The sequence below is a fragment of the Puntigrus tetrazona genome, chromosome 9, assembly GCF_018831695.1.
Source record: "Puntigrus tetrazona isolate hp1 chromosome 9, ASM1883169v1, whole genome shotgun sequence".
Classification (NCBI taxonomy): Eukaryota; Metazoa; Chordata; class Actinopteri; order Cypriniformes; family Cyprinidae; genus Puntigrus; species Puntigrus tetrazona.
This window is the reverse complement of record NC_056707.1, coordinates 9,722,610-9,747,965: the sequence shown is the minus strand read 5'-3', so window position 1 is coordinate 9,747,965 and position 25,356 is coordinate 9,722,610. Positions and strand designations below refer to the sequence as shown.

Here is a 25,356-nt window from a genome sequence, read left to right as displayed (position 1 = left end):
ATACTGTGCCGAATTGTAGATATGTGTACGAACATACATGTAAAACCAGGAAGTCACAAACTGGGAAGTTGGGCAATTGCAGATTGTAATTCTAGAACCGGCAGCCTGTGTATGGATGGGAGAGATGAAAAAGAGAGAGAAGGATCTAAATCTTCACATTGATCTGATGGATGTGTAGATAAATGGTAATGGAAATGAGAGTGCCGTGACTTTGCAGATGTTGTTCTTCTTCAATGCAACATGGCCATCACTCTTTCTCCGACAGCTCAGCCTTGCCCCATCCTTGCTGAGATGTGCACAGATGAACACGCAAGGGATGTGTTTTATAGAGAGGTTATACAGATTGTGTGCGCATGCATAACTATCTTCAGCGAAGGTGTCTTAAAATGCACCTTCTGTGTTTATTTGAAGTAATGCTCTGTTATACTATCAATAAATCCTGCAGTAGGTGGTTCTAGGGTCATTAGTGATGGACTTCTGAGTTAACAGATGAACGCTAGGGAGCTCCCTTGCTGTCTACTGCCTACATAAGTAGCTACCTTTTGAAGCTGAAGCTGAAGTTGGACCTCAAAAGGAGCAATGGTTTTGTTCAGACAGACAGCTATATATATATATATATATATATATATATATATATTTATTTGTAGTTTCAAATGAAAAGGGCACATAAAGTCTCTTTCAAGCTGATTTAAATTCTAATTGTAAATGATTTAAAAACTGTTTTTTATTAATGCATCTCAGTCCGAATGAATGTGACTTTTATTTTTTTGTGCAGTGAGAACAAAAGCACTGCATGCATAATGCAACTATTTCACTTGTTTACGGTGATTAATGTGATCAGATTGGGATACTGCCATCTTGATGAGAAACATAATCAGTTGCGAAACATTCATCATAAGTTCACACATGGTTAACCTTTCGCAAACTTCACGCTGTGAATAACAACCAATGTGGACCTGCTAACAAAAAAAAATATGTCTGATATGGCTACATAATACTAGCCTTTTAAACAGTTTATATTGGAATGGTCTACAGCGGACCCCCAGTGCTGCACATTTTGCATATTTCCTCTGTTTCGGGTCTCGGAGTCTCTAATAAACTAATTGAACTGATGACCAGAATCTGATGTGTTTGATTATGGAGACATGCGGACAGGAACATGATTGATAATTGTTGGAGAACATGGACAGTAAAACAGACACACAACAGAAAACATGCAAACAATTCAGTTGAATAGTTTGTTAATAGAATGTTGCTAAGATAATGATATGGTACACTCATAAAAAAAGATACAAAAGCTGTCAAAGGGGAGGTACCATTTCAAAATGTACTAATACATAGCTTTTGTTGACTGATATGTAGACTTAAGGTACTAATATGTACTTTTAAGCTACTATTATGCACCTTTGAAATTAGGTACAAAGGGAATAGTTCGCTCAAATGAACTTTCTGTCATCATTTACTCTAATTTTGATCCAAACATGACTTTATTTCTTTTGCATAAACCAAAAGAACGTTTTCTGAATGTTGTTCGGTAACCAAACATAATACATTTCTCAAGGTATCTTCCTTTGTGTTTCACAACATAGTAAATCGTACAGATTTGAAATTATATGAGGGTGACTAAATTATGCTAAATTGAATCTGTTTAAATATAAAATACATTCCACACACAAATATCGGTGAAACAATCTTTTAATTAGACTGAACTAGACACACAGTTCATAACCATTTCTCAGTAGGTCTTCCTTTCATTGTGCCAGGAGGAAGATGTATGTCATTCCTGATGAATGACCATGGTGTAAAGGAGACATAACTGAAATATAGCTATAAATCGCTGTAACATACTCCTCTTTGAAGCGAGACACACTTTTGGAGCCTTTGAGTGACTGCTTGATGAATTTGTGCGAATGGAGGTTATTCAACTCTTAGTGTTGATTTATAAAATATTGTGTTTGAGTTGGTGATGTGAGAGTTGCCTTTGTTGAAAAACAATGATGTCAGGGTGCCAGCGCCGCTTCGTGATGGAGAGATCTTGGCCTGATGTGTTTAGCTTTCCGACCACTGCTTTATAGCTACTCAAGTGAAGCATTTTCTTAGCCTTCGTGCTCCACTATAGCCATAACTCTACCCTGACCAAGGTTTCTTTCTCAGTAGGGAAGGTCAGATTCCTCACAGTTGTATAGCCTGCATCGGACTGGCACACATTTATACAGAACTGGAGAGTCTTGAGTTTGTTGTGGCTATTGATTAGTTAGACTGATTTAAGGGAAGTGCTGACGTGGCCAGATGGAGTGCGGGTAAGAGTGCATCCAGTTACTTTCACTACTGGAAAGAGTTTTCTTCTGTGCACCTCACAGCCGAGAATAAATAGCGAAGAAATGGGATAATTGGATGTTGAGGAACAAAGATGGAAAAAGGAATGGAAACTGAAGAATGGAAGGGAATTCAGCTCGAAGACTGATATTGTGACAGGAAGAGAGAAGAATGAGGTAGATGCACAGCGAAAGGGTAACAGTGCCCAAGAGAACGAGGGAAGACAGACTTCCTGCCAATCTTGCAATTTCAGGTTGATGAACCCATAAAGAATAATAAACTATAAACATGTTTTACCAAAAGTCAGTATGACTATTATATCTACTGATGCACAGATTAAAAAAAGTGAATTAAGGCATCATAGCATTGTAATATGTACAATTATACTTTTAATTTTGCTTAGGGTGACACAATACTGCTTTTAAATTATTACTGTTTTTTTACATGTAAATAATGATATACTAAATACAATATATATATAATATTATTAAACCAATTGGTTAATGCATTCGATTTCAAAGACTGTGTTTTCATTCAGTAAATTTCATATATTTCATTCTGTTCGCAAGTAGCTCATGATTAATTTTTCAGGAATAAAAGCCTCATGGTTTAATAATACATTACAAATTTAATAATATAGTACATATTGCTGTTGGTGTTGTTGGTGGTAGTGTTTGTACTTTGTAGTCATATTGATGTAAAATAACAAAATTTGGGATCAAATTGTGCATCTCTACAAACAAGTGCATCAAAAAGACATGCTCTGTCATGATACTGAGATATGGTCCATTGTGCCGAGCGTGCAGGTGTTCCTTTGCCTGATTGTGGACTTCAGTGAACAGACAGCTGAAAGAGTCGCAGACAGAGGGACGATTACTCCCTGATGGGGGTTACAGGTGGAGGCTTTAAGGACCGTCTCCACATCTCGGCCCCACAGAGCGTAGCACTCTAAGTGCCTCACAATTGGGCCTTCTGCCGACAGCAGGGCACAGTCTTGTCGTGCTCTCTGTCATTATGAGTCTCTTGGCAGTGAAAAGCCTTTTAACCTGTGTCATTTCTCTGTTTGTCAGGTTGAAGCTATATGACACATGTCTTTTTTTTTCTTTTCCCCAGTTGAGAATCTACGTGAAGGATCAGTAGCTGTTTATATAGTGTTCATTATTATTACTCTTTTTAATGATTAGAACAAATCTATAATGGCTTCTGAAAATAAATGTTTCATGTTGGAGAGCGAGAGAATATTAAATGTTTTGTAATTGCTGCTTTTTTAATTGTGTGTTCTTATCTCTGCCTGTTTTTTGCCACCATCAAACACTTATCTTTAAAACCAGATTGCTTTAACACTGTTAAATGTAGTCTTTAGAAAATCTTAATGCATATTTGTATATTGTACAATGTTGCATTTAATTGGAGCATTTGAAGTTTAAAATTATATATATATATATATAATTTTTTATTTTTTTTTGCATTGTACTTAAGTTATACATTTAGTTATTTTTGTTTTATTTATAGCTTAATTTAATTGTACATGGTGGTATAGAATTATTATTAGACAAAAAACAAATTGTAAACCAAATAAATTATCCTTACCTATGTCTGCTAGAATTTTAACATGTATAAATTATACTCTGTTCCCTAGATACTTGTATTAAAAGTCATGGTAATGGCTTTAATTGAACCTCTGACAACACCAAAAAAAAAAAAAACCTTAGCAACAAGCTAAGAACCCCTTAGCAACATAATATTAGTACACTGAATGTCACTCATAACACTGTACAATCATGCTGATGGCTGACAAGCACTGTTTACTTTTTTTCCCTTTCAAAACATAAATATGCTACATCTTGAGCAGAAATGTATGAGTCTGTGTGGGCTAACAGGCAGTTTTTGTCCACACTATGTCTCAAATATTCACAACTTCCTCTGTCACAAAGAGGTATTAGCAAGGATGCTTCTGCAATCTCTTTCTCTCCCTCAGAAAGCCAGGCGGACCCCATGCTGTTGAGATTAGTGACGATTGGACACGGTGTAATTTTAGAGAGAGTGTTTCTGGGTCTTTGCATGAAGATGTACGCGTACGCGGGAGAATTGCTACGGTGTGAACGGCGCAGATGCTACAGAACCACAGTGACCTTTTTACAGGACTGGATCTAATGAAGTGCGAACGGCAAAGTGAGATTTAAGGAGCTGTTGGTTTTCGCTGTGGAGATGCTCATGCACACCCACACACACACATTGTGAAGATGCTACACCGTTGCTTCTTACGCTCTCGATTTCATTTTGCTCTCTGAAGACTGCATGCATTGTTTAAGAGAGCTCCTTGTAGTAGTTCATGTTTAAAGGGAAATATTAAAGTAGAGGGGCCAATAGGCCTGTAGATGTGAATGAGGATTGACAGCAGCTCTGACAGCACCGGGGATGCTCTCTTTAGAGGGATGGCTAATAGTCTCTCATTATAAAGGCTGCTATGAATTATAGATGGAGCCGGAGAAGCCTGCCTGCCCTTAACTACACGACTATCGATCCCCGCTGCAGCGTCAAGTGCCAGTACAATTAAGACCTCGCCAAATTGATGTGCTATGGAACCTGTGTCAAATTTTCCATTTTCAGTCTAGATATGCTTTATCTGATGGGGGGAATTACCTCAGGCCTCTTTAAAACTGTGACCGATTACTTCAGAAACTGGTTCAGTCTGATTAGTGAAGCCCACTAGTACTATGCATAGTACAATTATATGGATAAAAACTGTACTCGGATGCTGTATCCTCACTCACATACAGTAAAAATATACATTTACATCATGTTAATAGTTACGTGATTACATGATCCAGTTCAATACAAGTAGCTATTTCTATTTCTGTTCACAATAGATATTTAGGCTGGCATTACTATAATACTTAACAGTAAGAATATAGGTAAAGGGGAAAACATTTTTTATTCTTTTCCCAAACATACCTTTTTAGTAAGGTTTTTGCATAAGACCAGTTCAGACCAACGTGAATAGGTCTTTTAGAATGATGCATCAGAAATCGCATGCTCTCTTGAGTAGGTACAGTATGTAACTGGGAAGCAATGCTACATTTTCAAATTATTAGTAGGATAGTAACTGTTCATTTGCAAACTTTTGTGTTTTTGTGCGGTTATGTAGCCGATCAGGGCATGTGACTGCAAGCGCTAATCTAATTGGTTGACTAGTCCTTTTTGCAGCACGATATAGAGGAAATTAGAATACCTCTTCGTAAATGTGTTTGCATCGACGGTGTGCGACAGTGCAAAACAGACGCATTAACAGCCATTGATTGAAATTAAAATGTTTATCACATCATGTTATTCAACAAGTATTATGGAAGACTGGGAATTGTTTGGTAGATCGCTGCACTCACCACTTCATTTTGCAATGGGGAAGTAAGCTTGTTTTTGTAAATGTGAGACTTTTTTCCATTCGCTGCTATATGTCAATGACTGGAAGAATAGTAAGTTAGAGATAATATGTTACAAATGAGGTGGATGTTGTATTTAATAGTTTTGTTTGGTTCTGGTAATGTTGCAGAAATTGCTTTTTTTGAATTTATATGCAAGGGACAAGAAACGTGTAGAACTTAATGACATGCATTCAGAATGTGCTGTAATCTGCAAGTTTCTGTACGGCTCTGTCAGTGCAGATTGTGTGCAAGCCCAGCCTACTCATAAGTCCAGCTGCGGAGTGTTATATTATGGATAGATCCCCCGCTGTGTCGACTGCTCTCATACCAACTCTGTGGGCTAAAAGCCGAGCCAACTCACCACTCCAAACAACATGAGAGCATTTGGTCTCTCTCCTTTCACTTCGACACTCATTTTTTCATTATCTAGGTCTTTTTCTCATCTTTTCTTTATGTAAGGCTCTGTTTAGTAGCTTTCTGTGTTTTTTTTTTCTGTACATCTCAGATTATGTCACAAAAGAAACTTGACATCACAATATGATGAATTGATGCAAACGAATATCACAGTAACACTTTTGGATCTGTTCTCAACGTAAAGCCTCGAGGGATGGTTAAAAATACATTTCTTTAGATATCCTATGGAAAACCGACAGCACAGAACTCAGAGAAAGGAAGTTAAAAACATCTGGTTTCTGTCCACAGAGAGACACTTCCTGCCTATCTATCACTTTTGATAAACCCCTGACTAAGGTTGCAGAAATCAGGAACTTCTCAAGAGTTTTTACCTGCTTGTGAAAGTATTCCCACAGTCCCTTCAGTAGAAAACGGATTAAATGCTGCAACAAGTTCCTCAGAAACTTTTACACAAACACTCGCGTTCAGGCGCAGCTCTCTGCGAGTCATTGAGTGACATGATAAAAGTGGTGCATTCCCTATTCGCACTTTACTTTGCCTAGTCTTGAGAGATTAACTGAGATTGCTACTGTGAGTTTGCACACTCTGCTTTTGTCAAGTCTGGGTGGAGTCCCGAAAAAAGACATGAATCAGTATGGACATGCAAAAGAAGAGTTCAGTATTTGCTTTCAGTGTTTGATTTGTGACTGAATGAGCTTTCAATCTGCCTATAAAGGGCTGTGTGAACTTTTAGAATTGAGTAAACAGTGGTGCCCTATTGAGCAGTAGTCTGACAGAACCTGAACTCCAGCTGCTAGGTAGTCGATAGACTTGCGTGGCCAGATGGCAAAGGTCTGGTCCGCCCTGACCGCATATTCTGGTCAAGAAATGTCCATTTAGACAGGAGGTCACCATATACCTGAAATGTAAAACAACCAATAAAAGTTGGACTTATAAAAAGCCTGTGTGCCTTAACTAATGGTAGTTGTGTAATACCAGCCAATCAGAAGAGGAAACAATATTTTTGTGTGCCGTGTGCATCAGACGGTCACTGAGCGGACTGTGGGCGCGCCACCTAAGGCTGAGACTAGGTAGTCGAGTACTGTTGTCAGTTTGTTTTTAGACCTCTTGATCACGTTTCAGAGCTGCTGGATTTGCCTACTGCAACATAGTTTTGGCGCTTGCTTTATGTGAGAGACTAGAGTTTTATTTTAGTTTGCGAGAGTTCAAATTCACCTTTTTCTTTCTGTAAAAACGGGCATTATAAACTCTATAGGTCTAGCTTGCGGACTCATTATGGCTGCACAATTTTAAATGCAGTTACAGTTACGTATGGCACAATTACATAATCATTCAAAGTGGCAATTAATTGTTCAAAATGCACATGATATTTTGTGTGCTTAAATTGTGTTCTTTTCTTTCTACATGTTATCTGAAGGGATAAAGGGTTTTAATTGTTTTAGTATAGCATTAAAATCCTATGCTGTGTATAGTTCACATTTTAGGCCCAATACTATAAAAAAGCAATACATTTTTAGCTTATTTTGGTTGCTTTAAGCAATGGTATAAACATCATTCATTGTAAATTGTGATAATAGTAATGAAAACGTTTTGCCATAATCATGCATCCCTAGGTCTCATCCATGTCCAGCTATTTTTACTTTTCAAAGTTCTTCAGCTTATTTTGCTGCTTGATTTTAAAATTGGGTGTGTTTTTCCATATTATTTTAATGTATTATCTTAATAATGAGCACACTAGTTTGTAGTGCAAACAGATTTACCGTTCACTGCTTGTGTTATTCTTCTCGTAATTTTCCTATAGCGGCAAATGAACCTTTTGAAGAAGTCTTGCCTATAGGCTTACTACCGTGTTGAAGAAAAAGTTTTTTGGTCTCACGCTCACCAAGGCCACATTTGTGTGCTCAAAAATATTGTAAAACTAACTTTCTCTCTTTCATTTTTTTTTAAAAATGTAATTTATTCTTGGGATGGCAAAGCTGAATTATGCAGTAGCCATAACTCCAGTCTTCAGTGTCACATGCTCTTTCAAGAAAATCTTTTTATATGCAGATTTGCTGCTCGAGAAACATTTCTTATCTTCAGTGTTGACAGTTGTGTAACATTTTGTTCAGGAATCTTTCGAAATTGTTTAGGAAAATTTTGAAAAGAACAGTATTTAAGTGAAATATGATTATTTCTCAAATTCTAAATGTCTTTTATCACTTTTAATCAATTTAATGTTTGCGTGCCGAGTAAAAGTTATCTTAATGAACCCAAACTTTTGAATGGTAATGTATTCCTAGGTTTCATTTGGTCTTGCATGAATGCATTTAAATAAATGCTGGTGTATTTAGGTGTATTATGTCTATTGTTATTTATTCTAATCAGTTCGGTTTTGGGGTTTGAAAAGTTTGTGGTGGAAGGAGAAATGTCTTTGTTTTTCATGGGTTATTTTTAAATTCGGGAAAAACACTGTTTGAGATGCAGATTATTTACAGATCATGACTGTATACTGTACTGTATGCTGAAGTGCATTTCCTTTATGATTTGCACTTCCTCTTCCATGCCTCCCATGACCTCCACCCCTTCCACACACATGCACACACCATGCTTTATCTATTCTTTCCATTCTCCGCCTCCATCGTTCTTTCTTCGGTTTTTCTCTTTCCTCCCATATCCACCCGCCATCTCTGCTTCACCATCCTTTCAATGACTATAGCCTTTCTATTCCTGTCATTTGAGATTTTGTGTGCAGAAGCATTTGTGGGGATGTGTGTGTGTGTGTGTGTGTGTTCCTTCCCTTGGCAGTGTATGGTGATTTCTTCATAATGTTTCATGGTGATTAGAAAGGACCAGATAATAGTAATTACTAGATTTTGACTTCTTCTAGGCAAGAAATTGGCCCGTGCAAAACACACTAACGAGATGCTGTTATTATTGAACAGGTTGTTAGGTTGTTCTGAATGGTTGCTAGGGCATTTCTAAACATATTGGTCCCCAAAAATACATAAGAATACCAGAGACAAAAGCATATTTGGTGATAATGTTAGATTAAGGCCATAAGGTGCTGGGAGAGTTGATGTAATGTTTAATTATAGCTCATCATGGCATGGCAACAACAGACAGTTTTTTTGACATTTACTTTGATGATGACTATTAAAACTACTGCGAATCAACAAGTGTATTCCATGACTCGTACATTTAACAATGTTAAAAATGTTTAATATTTATGAATAAGGTTATAAACATATCCACTTTGCGAGAGCAGTGCGCTTCCAGAGAGAGATAAATGGCTATATATATATATATATATATATATATATATATATATATATATATATATATATATATATATGGACTAATAACTAGTTGTTATTCTACGGGTATTCTACATCTCTAATCCAACCCAATACCTAAACCTAACAATACCTTACTAACTATTAATAAGCAGCAAATTAGGAGTTTTATTGAGAAAAAAGTCAATGGTTAATGGTTTGTTATTGGCAAAAAAATGGATGTTAAAGTACACATTTTTTTCACACTTATTAATGCTAAATAAATCATGCTAATTACAAAAATAAATAATAATAACAATAAAAACATAAAATACAACAACATAGTTCTTTTAAACAGTATAATGAAGCAGCTCAGTTGCACATGACGGTAAGCATTTGTCACACAAAGCGAATATGTTAATGTTAGATTGCTTTTCACTATTTTAATTTTTATGCACATTGCAAACTGAGAATTCACTCCAGCAGCGGTAATAACACATTTCAATTAACCTCAGTAATATTTACCTAGAATGGCCCTCGATCCATCTCTAACAGCCATTAAACATATTACTTTTCTTCAGTTGTGTGTGTGTGTGTGTGTGTGTGTGTGTGTGTGTGTGTGTGTGTGTGTGTGTGTGTGTTATGATTGCATTTTTTTTGAGCATCTTGTATACATGTGTACTTGCCTCACCCCAACACTCATTTATGAAAAAGCTGTATTGTTTCTTGGGGGCATGTACAAAAAAAGAGCCAGTCACTGAGGTGCTTTAGCCTTATTTACTCTGTGTTTCTACTCACCAAACCAATTACTGCACTCTCATTGAGTTCATATTGTTTGACCTTTATCAGAGAGTGAAAATGAGAGCGAATCATAGACCAGGAGAGACACTGTGTGTTCCTGGAGGAGAAACGAGCTGCGTTCATTCTCATATCCCTATATTCAATATTTCAGAATGCAATTAGAGGAGCTAATTATCTTAGCAGCCTTTACAATGGCTGCGGCTCTGATGGTCTCTAATTAGATTTGGAGTGGAGAGAAACCCCCAAAGAGTTCCCACATATACTCCAAAACAGCAGAGAAAGTCGTAATTCTTCTGTTTCAGACATGGGCGAAATATGTTCACCGAGGCGTATCGCAACACTGTTCATTCTTTGGTGTTTGTTCTTTTCATGTCAGTCCCCTGTTGTTGTGTCGGTCCATGTGTCACTTGCTCTCTCGTCCTCGTCAACAGTATACACAAGTGCAGTGTGCTGGTGGTTACTGTTGTCATCTCTGAGTGCAAGGAGTCAGGATCAAAGACACCACAAACACTGGCTGTAAACAAAACCTAACATAAAAGCCCTGCCCATGCAAACAGTGAGTTTGGATTTTGACTCTTCTTTTGTGTTGTCTCCATCCATCTGTTTCCCTCCTGTTTGTCGCTTTAGGCCTTTTGATGCTCCGTTCTCACCATCTTTCGTTTGTCACTTTTTTTTTTCTTCTTCATTTTCATTTTGTCCCTGATCAGCGGCTTAATATAAAACACAAAATACTGGTGTTGGAAAGGTTTATTATAGAGCGACTTTAACACAGCTGACGATGATGATGATGATGATGATAGTAATAATGTTATTATTGTTATCATCATTTTGTCTAATATTGTTCATTCTACTTCAGCAAAATACGCTGAATTATAGTATATTTGTAAAACTAACAACAACAATAATAATAATAATAATAATAATAATTTACGGAAAAGAAAATGTCTTATTAATAATAATTAGCATTTTTTTATGTCTAATTCAAATTCAGCAGATTTGCATTGCCTTTTATTAAGTGACAAACATTTTTTAAATAATATTAATACTGCAAATTTTTCTAAAATAAGTATTTATTTTACTTTATTTTTTGTCTCCTCTGCTTTTATATATCGACTTTATTTTGGCCATCAGCCAGCCTCTCTAGATATGGTTATGAATCAATAAATACCCCTTTAAGTTGACTACTAACTCAAACTCCCACATATACTATTTCTTGCTGAACTTCTGCAGGTCAAATATTGTTCCTGTGTGTGCATTGATAATTCATCTTTGGAGACAGTGGGGCTTAATTTAGTCGCTGCAAACAGTAAGACTGAAGAGGGGCAACTCACCCTGCAGTCGCTTACACTCAACCTAGAGCTTTATTTCTTTAGCAAGCCAATGGAAGTGACATTTACCTCTTTACTGTCTAAACAGAGTGAAGTATATTTATATCTCTGGGAGAGAGACAGTGATTCAAGCTTGATAGGGTGTAAAAATGTAAAGCTAGTTATTCTTCCTTCCTCGCAGCTCTGGAGATTCATTAGGTATTCTTGAAATGTTCATGATTGAGTGTTTGAACTCCTGAATAAGCAGTAAGTGTGGGCTCGAGTGGGCTTGCGTTTCTGCCACGGTACTTGAGCTGGTGTGTATCAATCGTTTTGTCTGTGTTTCCACAGAGGGTCGGCTGTCACACTGCTCTCCCCAGAACCTTAACAGAACTCTGCCTTAATGTCCGAGTTTAAAACAGGAATCGCTGCTTTCCTCTCTAGGGAATGGGCTGAATGTTTAGCTCTTTAAGACGGTGTTTTCAACCTTCAAAAAAGGAAAGGGAGGAAAAAAAAAAACGGCGGCTGGTTTTGAGAGCAGATCTCATTTGAGTCTGGCATACTGATGTCTTCCCCTGGGCAGGGTGGGTTTAATGACAGCATGGAAGCGCTTCCAAATGCTCCCAGCACTCTATACTCTGAGCAGGCTTCCGGAAAGCCTTGTGTGATTGCGCATAGATCACTGGATAGTGACTAATGACTCCAGTGGTTTGGAGTTTTTTTTTTCTCTCAATGGCTGTTATGAATCAAGAGCTCTTGAACCTGATTCATGTGAGTCTCTGTTCCCTCTTAAGACCGATTCTCCACGGCTTTAATTTGAAGATTGTGTGGTGCTATGTGATCTCAATCTCAGGCTTCTCTTTTGTGTGTGTGCTTGTGTTCTCTATTGATTGTGTGCTGGTTTGATCATTATCTGATTCATCCTGAAGCTGTTCTCTGTTTTGGAGACTAAGAGGTCAAGCTTTTTCTGTTTAGCATGGTCAGTTAGCCTCTGCTGATATAATTACGGTATCTAGTTATTACTCTATTCTATTCAGGCATCTCTTTAACCCTGCATAGGACATGTTTGGAAAATGGGTGAATGAATGTATTGTATGTATATATATATATATATATATATATATATATATATATATATATATATATATATATATATATATATATATATATATATATATATATATATAGTCATCACATTTCTGCAGCTAGCGATCAGTCACATGACCCACACAGCTCAGATGATTGGTCCCAAAGCAACCTGTATCTACAGCTGAGCACCCTTAAACAAAGATGGCCTTGGTGGAAACCAATTATGTCTCTTTCTCTCTCTCTAATATTCAAGAGGTCCTTTAATCAGTGCTTTCTACAGCTTAAACTAGAATAATGAACCACATAATCAGTGCAGGAGAAAGAAAAGGAGCAACAATGACCCCTAGCATTACATTTATCGCATCTCCTTGACCTTTTTTTCTCCTCCATCCTCCAATCCATTACTCTTCTCACATAGCTGTTCATGTGCTTGATGTGTAATGGGAAGAGCGTATCAGTGTGTTCCAAAACATAACGTTTTTTTCTCATCCCATGATGTTCCTCTGCTCCCTTTCACATCCAGACATCTAGAAACATTTTAATTCAACTGTCCACTAAACTCAAAGAGGCTTATGTGGCTGTTCAAATAGCAAGAGAGAGAGAGAAAGAGCAGAGTTGTGGGGCAGAGAGGAAGGGACGAGAAGACAAGGTTGAATTGAAAGAGACTATATAAATAAAAGTCTGGTGGTGCACTGGGCTGACAGACAGTCTGATTTGGTGTCTTTGCGTCTGTCAGAGAGAACGAGAGACAGAGAGTGAATAGATGTACCGTTTTCTTCCCTTTCTTTCCCTCTCTCTCTTTCCACTGCTCTTTTGATGTGACAGTGAATTGCAGCTCTCCCACTGAGTGAGGGCTATACAGTTGTTGTTCTGACGACCTCTTTAAATCTCTTCTGTCCCTGTCTATCTACTCACCTCTCTGTGTCTCTCTCTCTCTTTCAGTCACGCTTTGCCAATTATTTTGCTCTCAGCAGCTGTGTGATTGCACTTAAAACGCTGGCCAGAGCGAGAACTGCTCACCCTTTGAAAGAGGGCAGAATGAAGGGAAAAAAAAAATAGAACGAAATTTGGTAGATAATGGGATCGAATGAGTCAGGGCAGGTGAAAATCTGGAGGGCGGAGAGGCGTTTTGTTGACACAAGCTGCAAAACCTAGTGTGCTGCCTACATAGCGTCTGAGACCTCATACCCTGCTGAGAAGAAGAAAAAAAAAACCCATCAAAATCAGACTGTTTTTTGGTTTATAAAAAATAGACTTGACCACGCTGACATGTGCCCAAAACCATTTTAAAACCAGTTTGATTCAGTTTTTTTCCCCTTTTCCTTATAAGATAGATCAGAGGTTAACATCAACATAGTTTCCTTGACAAAAACAGCAGGCTTTTTCGATTATTGGAAATCAACAGCTGATTTCATGCTTTTTCACTTTTATACTTCATCAAGATAACCTTTAAAATGAAAGTTTGAGATAATCCCTATTGTTTCTCAGGGGGAAGGAAATCATTTTCACCATTTAGAGGAGGTAGTCTGTGTGAATTGTCCAAATCCAGAATGTTGTGTTTATCTCTCCCGACCCTGTAAAAATCCCTGGCTGAATTACCTACTTTTTTTTTTCGACAAAAACCCAAGGTCGAGTGGTAATTTAATTGCCTTCCGAATCCACATCTCTGAGATTATAAGAAAAAAATCAATTCAAAGGTCAGTGTTTAAACCCTTTTTGAGCACTCCTGAACACCGTATGGTACAGTAAGTATTGTACTTTGCTAAAATTTACATACATTTTTATGTCTTCAAATTATTTAAAAGAACAGTACTTCATAACTGCCCTACCCCTGAGGATAGGAGCAGAAAGAGAAGAAAAGTGTGTCTTTATTATGGCTGCAGCATTTTTAAAATAGTGATAAGTCAATAATATAATTAATTAAATTAATTCATTCAGTCATGTGACTGACCATGTGAGCAGTGGTTTCCTGGGTTCGTAGGATCACAGAACTCGCTCCTCCGCTGTGAATAATTCGCCATCTGAATCCATGAGTTTTATGACTAAAGTACATTTATTTTTACAGATGTCCATATGAGAAATAATTACTGTTCGAATCTGGCCTTAGAATAGTTTTCAAGAGCACAACTATAAACAATGACACTGTAAAGATGAAGTAGCGAATAAGATGACCTTTCTTGTTAGCATAATGATGTTAAATGACCCAGACAACCTTGGTAGTTCCATTTAGCCACCTGTTTGCAACATCCTTTTTTGAGACATGTTAAAGCTTAAAAATATATTTTTGTATGTTGTAGAAAAAAACATGAAAATATCTGGTGCTTAGTATTAATGAAAAACTTATTTTAGGTATTACTGTTTAAAAAAAAAAAAAAAAAAACTATTACTGGAAGTGAAAAAAACTTATTTCTGTGATTTTAGGACTTTATATTGTTCACTCAACTCATTTGAAATCATTGAAATCAATCAGTGAAATCAATTAAATGGCTAATGAAAGGACACAAAATATTTCATTCAATAGTCAATAGTTCTCATTAAGAATACATCTGATTAAAATGCACTGGTTGTCCAATTTTAGTGATCATGCTAGGCATTTTCTTTCTTTATAGTGTTATTAATTTTATTCAATATACTTCACACTTCATTGGTTTGAAGTTTCAACCTCTGTAGAATGTTCCAATTCAGTCACTTTGGAAGTTCCTTTTATGATTTCTGATGTAAATGTTCAGTATGTAGGTAGTATACGGCACCCTAGCTCACTAGAGTTTGGAACAGAGCCGCACTTGTCTCTGAATTCAGAACACACAGGACTTTCCATAGGCCCGTTATAGACTGCATGTGAGCAGCTTCTCTTTGCTATTACGTGTCATTCTCCTTCATCTCATGTTCTGAGGATGTTGCTGCATTATTGAGAGGAGAAAGGTGTTCCCCACTTAACCTTCCTCCACTCCTCTAATTGTTAAATGAATCCTTAACTTGTTTGCATTTGCATTAACTGCTGGATTATGTTAATTTTCAGGCTTCACTTGGCAGAGCGGTGTGTTTGATATTGTAATGGAGACAAGGTTAGCAGAGAGTAGTTCATTTGCTGGAGTACCAGGAGGGATGAGCACTCACTCTTTAGCATTTGTCTTCACTCTTCTGCACTGCAAATTGAATTGCAGTTGCCGATAAGCGAATGTAAGTTAGAGCTAGTGTTAACCTCTGATACCTATTGCTTACTGGTTAAGCGCTGCATGAGTTTTATGGTTGGCAACTTACCTTAGAGCGCCATCACCAGCACTGCCAGCTCATTCACACCTAGGAAAGCCAGGTGTTGCAGAGTTTTATGGGCTCCCTGGGCTCTTTTAACTGCACGCTTTTATCTGGTAAGAAGAAACCGAGAACTAATGGTTCATTAACTGACTTTTCCCACTCACAATCTTTCAAAAATGACCAGTGGGCTCCAGGTTACACTGAAGTGAACTGACAAACCACATTGTCCATGCATTTGCATGTGGGTCTGCTCGTATTTGGGTGAGATTTAATTTGACTTGCTGAAATAATTAGGCTATAGTGAGAGAGAGTGTTAAAAGCTGTTAATTAATTTATCACCCCTGTTGTGAGTCTGTGATAAGGGTAACACAAGTGAGGGTTGGTAGAATTTTCCCAGCACTTCTTTAGCTGTTATTTGTTGTTAAGTGGGCAGCAGGATCAAGGACGTCTTTGGGGCACCTGAGTCATGCCATCTGCCCAAGTCAGGGAATTCACATAAAATTTAACAAGGTTTAGCTGCACACTAAAAGAGAATTTTGCTTGTCTGAGCTTTTAAGTGAATAGATGGCACAGACCAGTGGGATAAGAATGGGCTGAACAGAGATCTCAAAAAGTGCAAGCCGGATCTAGATTTATCATCTTGTCCTGAAGGCTGCATCGCATTTCAGAGTTTGTGCCGCTGGCATCACACCTGCATGTTGGCCCTAAACCAGTCCAGATGTCATAGAATCTGAGATGCCTGACATCAATACTACAGTGACAATATATGATGTAACAGTAGAAATGTCAAATATTGTAATTACACTCATAAATGCAATCATTTTACAGAGGGATATCAAAAATCTGACATTGAACAGAGATCTATGACACATTTCCCAACCTTTTTTGACTTGGGTACAGCCACAAAGCAGTAAGGCTTTTCATTTGGTGCAACACATGTACTTTTTTCTTTTTTAAAAGTAATAAATTCATCAATTGCCAAAATATCTGAGATTAATAGCAAAAACGGACTTCATTGTCACATGATCCTTCAGAAATCATGTCATCATATTTATTTTTTGTGGAATCCGGGATAGCACTATTTTGATGAATAGAAAGTTCAAAGAACAGCATTTATTTAAAATAGAAATCTTTTTCCTGCATTTTATAAATGTAATTTGTCCTTGCTGAATATTATTTTCATACAAAAAATTACTGACCCTAAACTTCTTTAATTTTTTCAAATGTATTTTAATTTGTAACTTTTGAACAGTAGCCTCACAGAAAAGCAAAATCAAAGACAGATTTGCTTATTTTAATGTGAACGATAATTCCTTAAACATCACACCATTGTTGACAAGGTGTATTTTCTTTATGGTTTCCAAGCAATGGCACAATTTCACACATTAAAATAGAATTCAACTAAATGTCCATATTGACTGTTTTACGGCTTTGAACATGGCTCATCCAGTAGCATTTATAATGTAAAAGTGTTTCAAGTCTTTTATTTTTCACTCACATTATGTAATGTGAGGCAGCACTGATGCCTGATCCATAATTTATTTATTATAAATAATTTTATCTTTTGGCTTTCTTCCATCAAGCTAGTCCAAAGCACATTTATAAAATATACACCTGTTTGAATAATCTATAAAAGTGTGGGGTTTTTTTTTTGGTCATACCACCTTTTCATACCGCACATCAGCTGACTTCTTATCCCAGAAGGATATGACTCTTGAGTTGTTCAATATTTGTAAGTCTCAAATTTTGAGCTCAATTGAATTACGGTAGTGTTAAACAACCATCACCTACCGAGATCCCTCTATTTCTCTGTCAGTCCTGGCGCGCTTGTGATTCGAGTGCTAATAGAGTGAGATTAGCGCAAGCTTTGTGCTTCAGGCCTGATTTGGTGACTTAACTTGGAGAGCCAATAGTTTGATGCCATCAATATCTTTATGCCTTTACAAGTTGAGGATTTAATGTTGGCATGGAAACAGCTAGCTGTTTCCATGGGACCTTGTTGAGTAGTTGTTATGGTAACGAGCTCGTTTCTGTAGAATATGATATCTGATATTTCAGTATCGATCGTGTTTCCTCCAGAGACTCTGAGTTTATAGTTTGTTTAGCATGCGTTTATGCTAAATCAAAGAACCCTTATTGAATTTTCCCATTACTTACATCATAATGCAGGATGGTTCTGTGGAGTCGACGACGAATGCTGGGGTGTACGTGGCTCCACCGTAGTGAAGATTGTCCCTCAGGTCCTCGCCTACATACCAACACACACTCCTCCACAAAGGAATCTGTGTTAGCGGTTGATCTCTTTCACACTCCTACACCATCATCCACTCTTCGAGATGCAAACAACATAAGACTGGAAGAATAATCAGATGCCCAAATGGAAAAGTCCCTCTATTTTTAACCTCGTGTTTCCCCACCTCGGTTGTGATCGGTGAGGGTGTTGTTCTTCAGTGTGTGTGAGAGACACCGTGGGCTTTCTTATTAAAAAACCCAGCGGAGGGCCGCCACCTCAGTCTCTCAGCCCTCCCTTTCAGCCTCATTTCACTATTTTGCTTCTTTATTCTCACTTTCTGTCTTTGTGTCTAACATCTGTGCTTCTTCAAAGCGGCGCTGAAGTAACCTGCTGTTAAACAGTGCCGTCTTTCCTCTGGTTCTTTCATTTCTTACCCCTCGTTTCATTTGCATCGCTGCCGTCTGCTGTTCCTCCTCAGTCACTCATCTCTCCCTCACGCAGTCTTTCTCCCATTTCATTAGTTTTATATAAGCCGTGTCCCCACCCCACCCCGCTCGCTGTTGTTTCATTAGCGTCGCGTACCTTTTGTGTGGCTCGTGCTCTCTAGCTCAGGAGTGATAATGTGCGAGCAAACATGAAGTTGAATAATTGAGCTCTCGTCCGCAGATGGCCTGCGCAGGTAAACCAAGGATTCATTTTCACAGTGCAGAAATGTCGAAGGAGTGTATGTATGAGTCCGCTCGCTCAGTTCAATAGGTTTTCATTTATTCAGGGCCTTTCGCACAGAGAGGGAGAGAGACAGTCTGATTGATTCATAAAGGCTTTTATGAAGCTCTCTGTAAAGGCCCATTTTTAGAGTGAGTTTGAAGGTCTCTGTTTAAGATTATAATGTCATCAAGTGGCCCAGATGAACCAAGTTGCACATTTTGCAGTTCAAAGCTTAGTTTTATTTAGCAGTTTCTTTGCTGATTTTGAAGAAAAGTATGCATTAAATGGAGCTGAGTGTACTGTTCTCTTATTGCTACTGTAGCTTTAGTGATCATATTAGGGTTTGCTTTTATGCTTTTAGAAGGCACTTTTTGTCTACGTCTATACCAATTTAGTTTTCAGTCAGTACTAATATACATATGTGTACACACACACACACACATATATATATATATATATATATATATATATATATATATAATAATTTTGCTGCCATCTAAAACTCACTTTTCAAAATAAATGTACAAATTTCATAAATACTTTTATTGGAATTTTCATCATAGAAGAAAAAGTGCAATGATAGCAAACTTAGATTACAACACCATGAGTTGTTGCCAATATTATTACCTCAATTAATGACACCCCAACAAATTGCATACAGTAAAATTAAACACCCAGCAGTAAAATAAAATCAGTAATATAATTTTTTTTATTGGCAGCCCATGATTGACAATAAATATTTTGGTGTTTAGCTTAATACAAGTAAAAAAGAAAAAAAAGAAAAAATGTTTTACGCCAACAGAATGTGTTTCAGGTCTCAAGTAGACAGTTACTGTCACTATAATCTAATATATTATAGTATAACATAACCTATAGTAATTTGATCTTCATTCTTTAACCGGATTGTTGCCAAGCAATCATAAGCCAGGTACATGCATCAAGCACTTGGAAAACCATTTTACCAAGGTGACAAGGTGCACAGTGCATCAGGAACATTTCATTAGATGCTATTCCAAGCACTGGCTGGATGCATTTACATTGGACCTGCTTCAGTGCTGGACACATGCAATGCTGGACTCATGGAAGGGGTGACAAGGTGCAGAAAGCACCAGATGCACCTCATCACACACTGCCAGCAGGATTGCATTTCCATGCCACTCCTATGATCAGCCTGGAACTGAGCCAGTGATGTAAGATCCATCCATAACACAGTTTTGTGTTATACCTATTACCTTTTATGGCCAGGCTTATTTTTGGAAAGTCATTTAAATAAAGTTTCATCTCTACTACAGTTGAGCAAAATGTTTGATTGGAATCTACAAATAGTCATGCTTAAATAACTATAAAGTTTCCTTTATTTTGTTAAAGGCCTGCTATATTTAGGATTTGTAATGATTTTTTTTTTTTTTTTTGTTAAAGTGTCCTGGAAAAGGAGACTTGAAGCATTGGAGACCCTGTCAGCTGTCAGTGCCTCATTCAGATAAATATTGTGGCTGCAGTTTTCAAGGTGTCACACAGGTTTATTTCCAGGATTTTGGTTTGTCACAAAAATCCATTTCTCGCACAGTGATGTCAGAGCTGTTTTTTTCGCAGCCTGTGAGACGCCGTTCCCAGGCTGAAGATCTGACTGGTGCTAATCATTGCTAGCACCGCACAGAGACGTCTAGCGGTAATGGGATGCAGAATATCGTGTTGTGGTGGCTCGGCGCTAAAGGATGGTAGCATGGTGTCAGAGATGTGCTGGAATGCCCTGCTGCTCAGCTGGAGAGTGTGAATGTGGGTTCGGGCCGTACGTTTGCATAGCAAGCTGTCCATGAAAAAAGACATGGACAGCTTGTTTGTTTGGGATGTCTGCAATCACGGGTCTGCTCTCCTTTCATGCTTCCTCAGCTTCATGCAAACATACGTCCATGTGCATCTGCAGAATGTTGTTTACATATAGCACTGTACACAAGAGAAAGAGTAAAACTGTATAGAGTAAACCCACAAGAGCCAAAAACATGCTTAAGGCATGTAAACAAATGCATACTTAATGTGTCCTCTTACAATCTCAAACAGTATTACATTTATATTTAAGTAGATGTGCCTTAAACCAGAAGTTAATATGAAAAGTACACCTGTAGCTTCTCTCATGGCAATGCTGAGAATATAGTGTATGCTCTCTTTGTAGTCTCATAGTAGACACATTTTGGAACCTAGTGTTGAACGAAATTGTTGAACGAGTTTGTGTATTGCTTATTGTAAAACAAAATATTAGAAATCCTTTTTGTGCATTGAAATAAAGCTAAAATAAATGGCAAAAAACAAAAAAACAGACTAAGGCTGGAATAAAACTAAAAAGTTTGGTCTGGCAAAAATGACTCTATATATATATATATATATATATATATATATATATATATATATATATATATATATATATATATATATATATAAACAAAATACTATAAATATTTAATACTGGACATTAATTGGTTAGCAGTCGTAACATGACTTATCAGTTTCAGACAGAATTTTAATACTGATGCATCGCTAGTAGCAGGAAACATTTGCATTTAGGTACTTGTGCAGAGTATGTTTCAGCCCCAAGAAAGCACATACATCTTTCAGTTTGTTCTGCAGTCATACTCTATTTTTCGAAAAATTCTGCCATATTTTATTGGGTAAGGAACCAGAGGTATGACAAAGGGAAAAGAAGAGTGAGGGGTTGTTGAGGACAAAAAGAGGCTTGTTTTTTCTTCAGGCTATAAGTTAATAAAAGGGTTGAGATTGAGTCGCCCTGCAGGAGAGAATCCTGTTTAAATGTTAATGGGACAAGTCCTGAATGCCTTTAAGGGTGTGTTTTGTTGTTCATGAACTCTACTCTCAAACTAACCTTGTGCCCTGGTTTCCTCCACAGTGATCCCTGACACTCTGACGGTGACGGCCAATGCTCAGACTCTCTCGAAAGTGGAGGGGGATACACTACAGCTGAGCTGTGAGGTCACGCGCCAGACATCCCAGCATACTCACGTTTCTGTGGGCTGGTACCTGCGACCCTCTGATGACCCCAATTCTGGTCCTCGTGACCTGGTCACCCTGTCACGGGACTTTGTTCTACGGCCGGGTGGACAGTACCGCCAACGTCTGTCTTCTGGAGACCTGCGTCTGGACAAAACCAACGCCACTTCTTACCGTCTTACCATCTACAAGTTGCAGCCCACAGACCAGGGAGAGTTCTACTGCGAGGCCTTGGAATGGATCCAGGACCCGGATCGCTCCTGGTACGCCATGACCCGGAAAGAGTCAGAGAAGTCATCCATCAAAGTTCAGCCCACAGGTGAGTGAGAGTTGTTTGGGGATTCGTCGCAACATCTTTCAGAGGTTAATTGCCTTTTTAAAATCAAAATGGCTAATTATTCACTGAGATTGATTTATTTTATCACAGTGAAGAGGTGTTGGTAAAGAAAACCAAGTTTTCTTCTCACAGGTGGAAAAACTCAAAATTGAGCAACACTGTAACCAAAAGAAGACATTTGAGGACTTATGCAAATTTTTCCATGTTTTTTAGATTTATTTCCTATGCTGTTGCATGTATTCAATCTTATGCAAATGAACAACATAAAATTTAAAATAGGAATTGTTTTATGAACAGTTTACACCCAGATGTTTTCCATTCATGGTTCATGATGGAGTCATACTGTTGTGTACCTGCGAGTTTTTGTTCAGCTGATTAAAAACTTATTTCCCAGAAAGTTTCCATTGGATAAAAAATATGTAAAGTAGATTGCGAACATTATAATGCAACTGTATAGTTCACCCAAAAGTGAAAATTCTCTCATCATTTACTCACCTCCAATCTGTTCCAAACCTGTATGACTTTCTGCCTTCTGTGGAACATAAAAGATAGGGAGAAATGCCACAGCGTTTTTTTGTCTATAATAAAATTCAACAGTCACTAAAATGGATTGGTTCAGCATTCTTCAAAATATCTTCTTTTGTGTTGCACAGTAAAACAGTCAAAGAGAATTTTCCATTTTTGGGTGTTCTATCCATTTAATATACATTGAACCAACTCTACCTCTATCACTTTCAATGTTATTTCTGTTTATCTAAATGTCAGTTGATGAAAAGTATTTCAAACATTTTACACCACAGAAGTGCTTGCATGTCTGTAGTTCATCCCTGTTAGACAAATGACTCAGCCATGTCATGCTCATGGTCACCTTGCTCTCTAAAACAGGGCACGAATGACTCTGCTTCCCTGCAGAAATCCTTAAATATGCCCTGTGAGCTGATCACTATCTAAAATTAAGCACATTACAGGGCTCCCTGAGCGGTGGCTGCTGATCTTCTTAACATCAAACTCCCTGTCATAGAGTACAGAGCAGGCTCACAGATACCGTCAGTGTCATGGAGGTTATCATAGAGTGAAGTCTCGGTGGTCTCTCAGCATCAGGTAGCAACAAGCTAGTCGCATTGACGCCTTAAACTTCAACACATTAGTTGAGTAATCATGGCTGACATCTGCTTAATGACCAACACTTTTCTAGGGAATGAAATGTCAATTGTGTCATCATTTACTCAGCCTCATTCCAAATCAAAGGTTTTTTCTTCTTTGGAACAAAAAAAGATATTTTAGCCATTTTTGTTCATTAAAGGAAATTCAGTGTAGTCCAAAAAACGGGAAATAAATCCATTCCACTCAACTGAATTAAAAAATTCATTCATGTTTCTGCCCCTAGTGGCAGATGTCAGAAAGCAGCATATGCTTAATTACATGGCAAAATTAATAAATAATAGTTGTATAAATGGATATCCACACAAAATAAATTATCACTAGTATTCTACATTTGAAAGAAAATCCAAGTAGTTTTTCTATTTTTTGTTAATTTTTGTTTAATGATTTACAACGTAGTGCAAAAAGTGTTGTTAATTCCCAGTATGTGCTCATGCTCATACATTACATCCAGTTGGGTGGTCACACAGGGTCTTGCCACAAAAGTTCAAAAAAGTGTTACTTTCCATTATATATAAATGTCTTCTGGTCTGATGCTTGTTGGAGATTATGAAAAGGCAGCTCAAGACAAATCAAGCCACACTTTATGTGAAGAACTGATTGAAAATTAAACCCCAATTCACTCTTAAATCAATGACTATTCACAGACTTTATCAAATGTGGTAATACAATCTGATGTTGAGTAACATTTTCATTGGTTCTTGTACATCACATGACTACACAACATCATGGAGTTGTGTTGACATATTTTGTTTTGTCTGTGGATGTATATGATGATTAGTGTATTCGTATATATGGACTTTGTATATGTTGACTATTATTGTATAGAAGAGTAGATGAAATATTCTTCAAAAAAAATTATTTTGTGTTTCTCAGAAGAAAGAAAAGACATGAAAATGAGTAAGTGATGATAGAACTTTCTTTTCTGGGTGAATTAGTTGTTGTGTAAATTGTGCCAGACGTTTAGCAATGAGAACAAAGGATGTTTAATGTCAGTGTCAAATATGATGCTTGATGTCTAGTAACCCAATGGTTTTGTTTTTCGACTCAAATTTTACTCTGTCACACACTGCAGTCGAATTGGGCAAACTATTTTTTAACACAATGCCATAACTCTGAACTTTCCCCTCTCCCTTTCTTCAGAATAGCCATATTTCACGGGACAGAGGCTGGGGCAGAAAAATGCCTCCCTCATCTCCGGCTTTAGTCCATTACTTTCCAATTTATTACAGAGCCGTCACTCCGTCCTGAGCATAAGACAGCATGTACAGCAGACGCGAGTGCAGTCTCTCTCTGACTGACTGAACACACAGGGCTGTAACTCAATCTCAAAGCACATCGGCCCAGCGGTTTGATGGAAATGGGAGGTGACAGCGCACCTCCTCATCAAACGCGCTGCAGGACAGGAGCTGCAAGTGGCATGTTAATTCAGCCCTGTTATTGGTCAAGAGTCCCAGGGGGTGGGCGGATTGGACGAGTAGAGGACAGGTTGTGATTTTAGGGTGTGGATGTTGGATGGCTGTCTCCCAAGGGCACCTCCACAGAGTCAGGCTGCAGATGGGGACAGAGCCTAATAGCTTGATGATTTGTAGTCTTTAGTGGTGTAGGATCAGGGTGAGATGAATGCAGACTAGGCAAGTTCCACAATGAGACAGATTGAAGACTCATCTGTTTCCTTTCAGCTCAGTGACCAGTGATTCTTGATATATGACCATGTAACACTAAATAGCCAATGAAACCTTGAATGGAAGTAGAAGAGTAAAATGAAAGAAGTGCAGACATATAAAATAGAAACGGTTCAGTGATTCAGTTACATTTAATGCTTGTGAATCACCCAAAATTACAGCTGACATATTTCTCCTGCGGAGCATAAAAGGATATATTTTAAAGCATTTTGGTTAACAAACTATTTTGGTGGCCACTGACTGATATTGTAAAGAGACGGAAATATCTTCTTAAATATTTACTGCTTATTCAGTGTGAAACAATTCGGTCCCATCTGATGATTAAACGTGGTCACATTAATGCATGCAATTGGTAAGTGGTGTAGCAATATATG

General features: G+C 37.7%; 1 protein-coding gene across 1 annotated transcript in view; it reads left to right on the top strand.

Moving 5' to 3' along the window:
* Positions 1-25,356, top strand: part of igsf3 (immunoglobulin superfamily, member 3) — a 126,339-nt gene that overhangs the window by 55,627 nt on the left and 45,356 nt on the right. Inside the window, exon 3 of the mRNA XM_043249536.1 lies at positions 21,699-22,118. Coding sequence (XP_043105471.1) covers positions 21,699-22,118 — 420 coding nt within the window. The remainder of the gene's footprint in view (positions 1-21,698; positions 22,119-25,356) is intronic.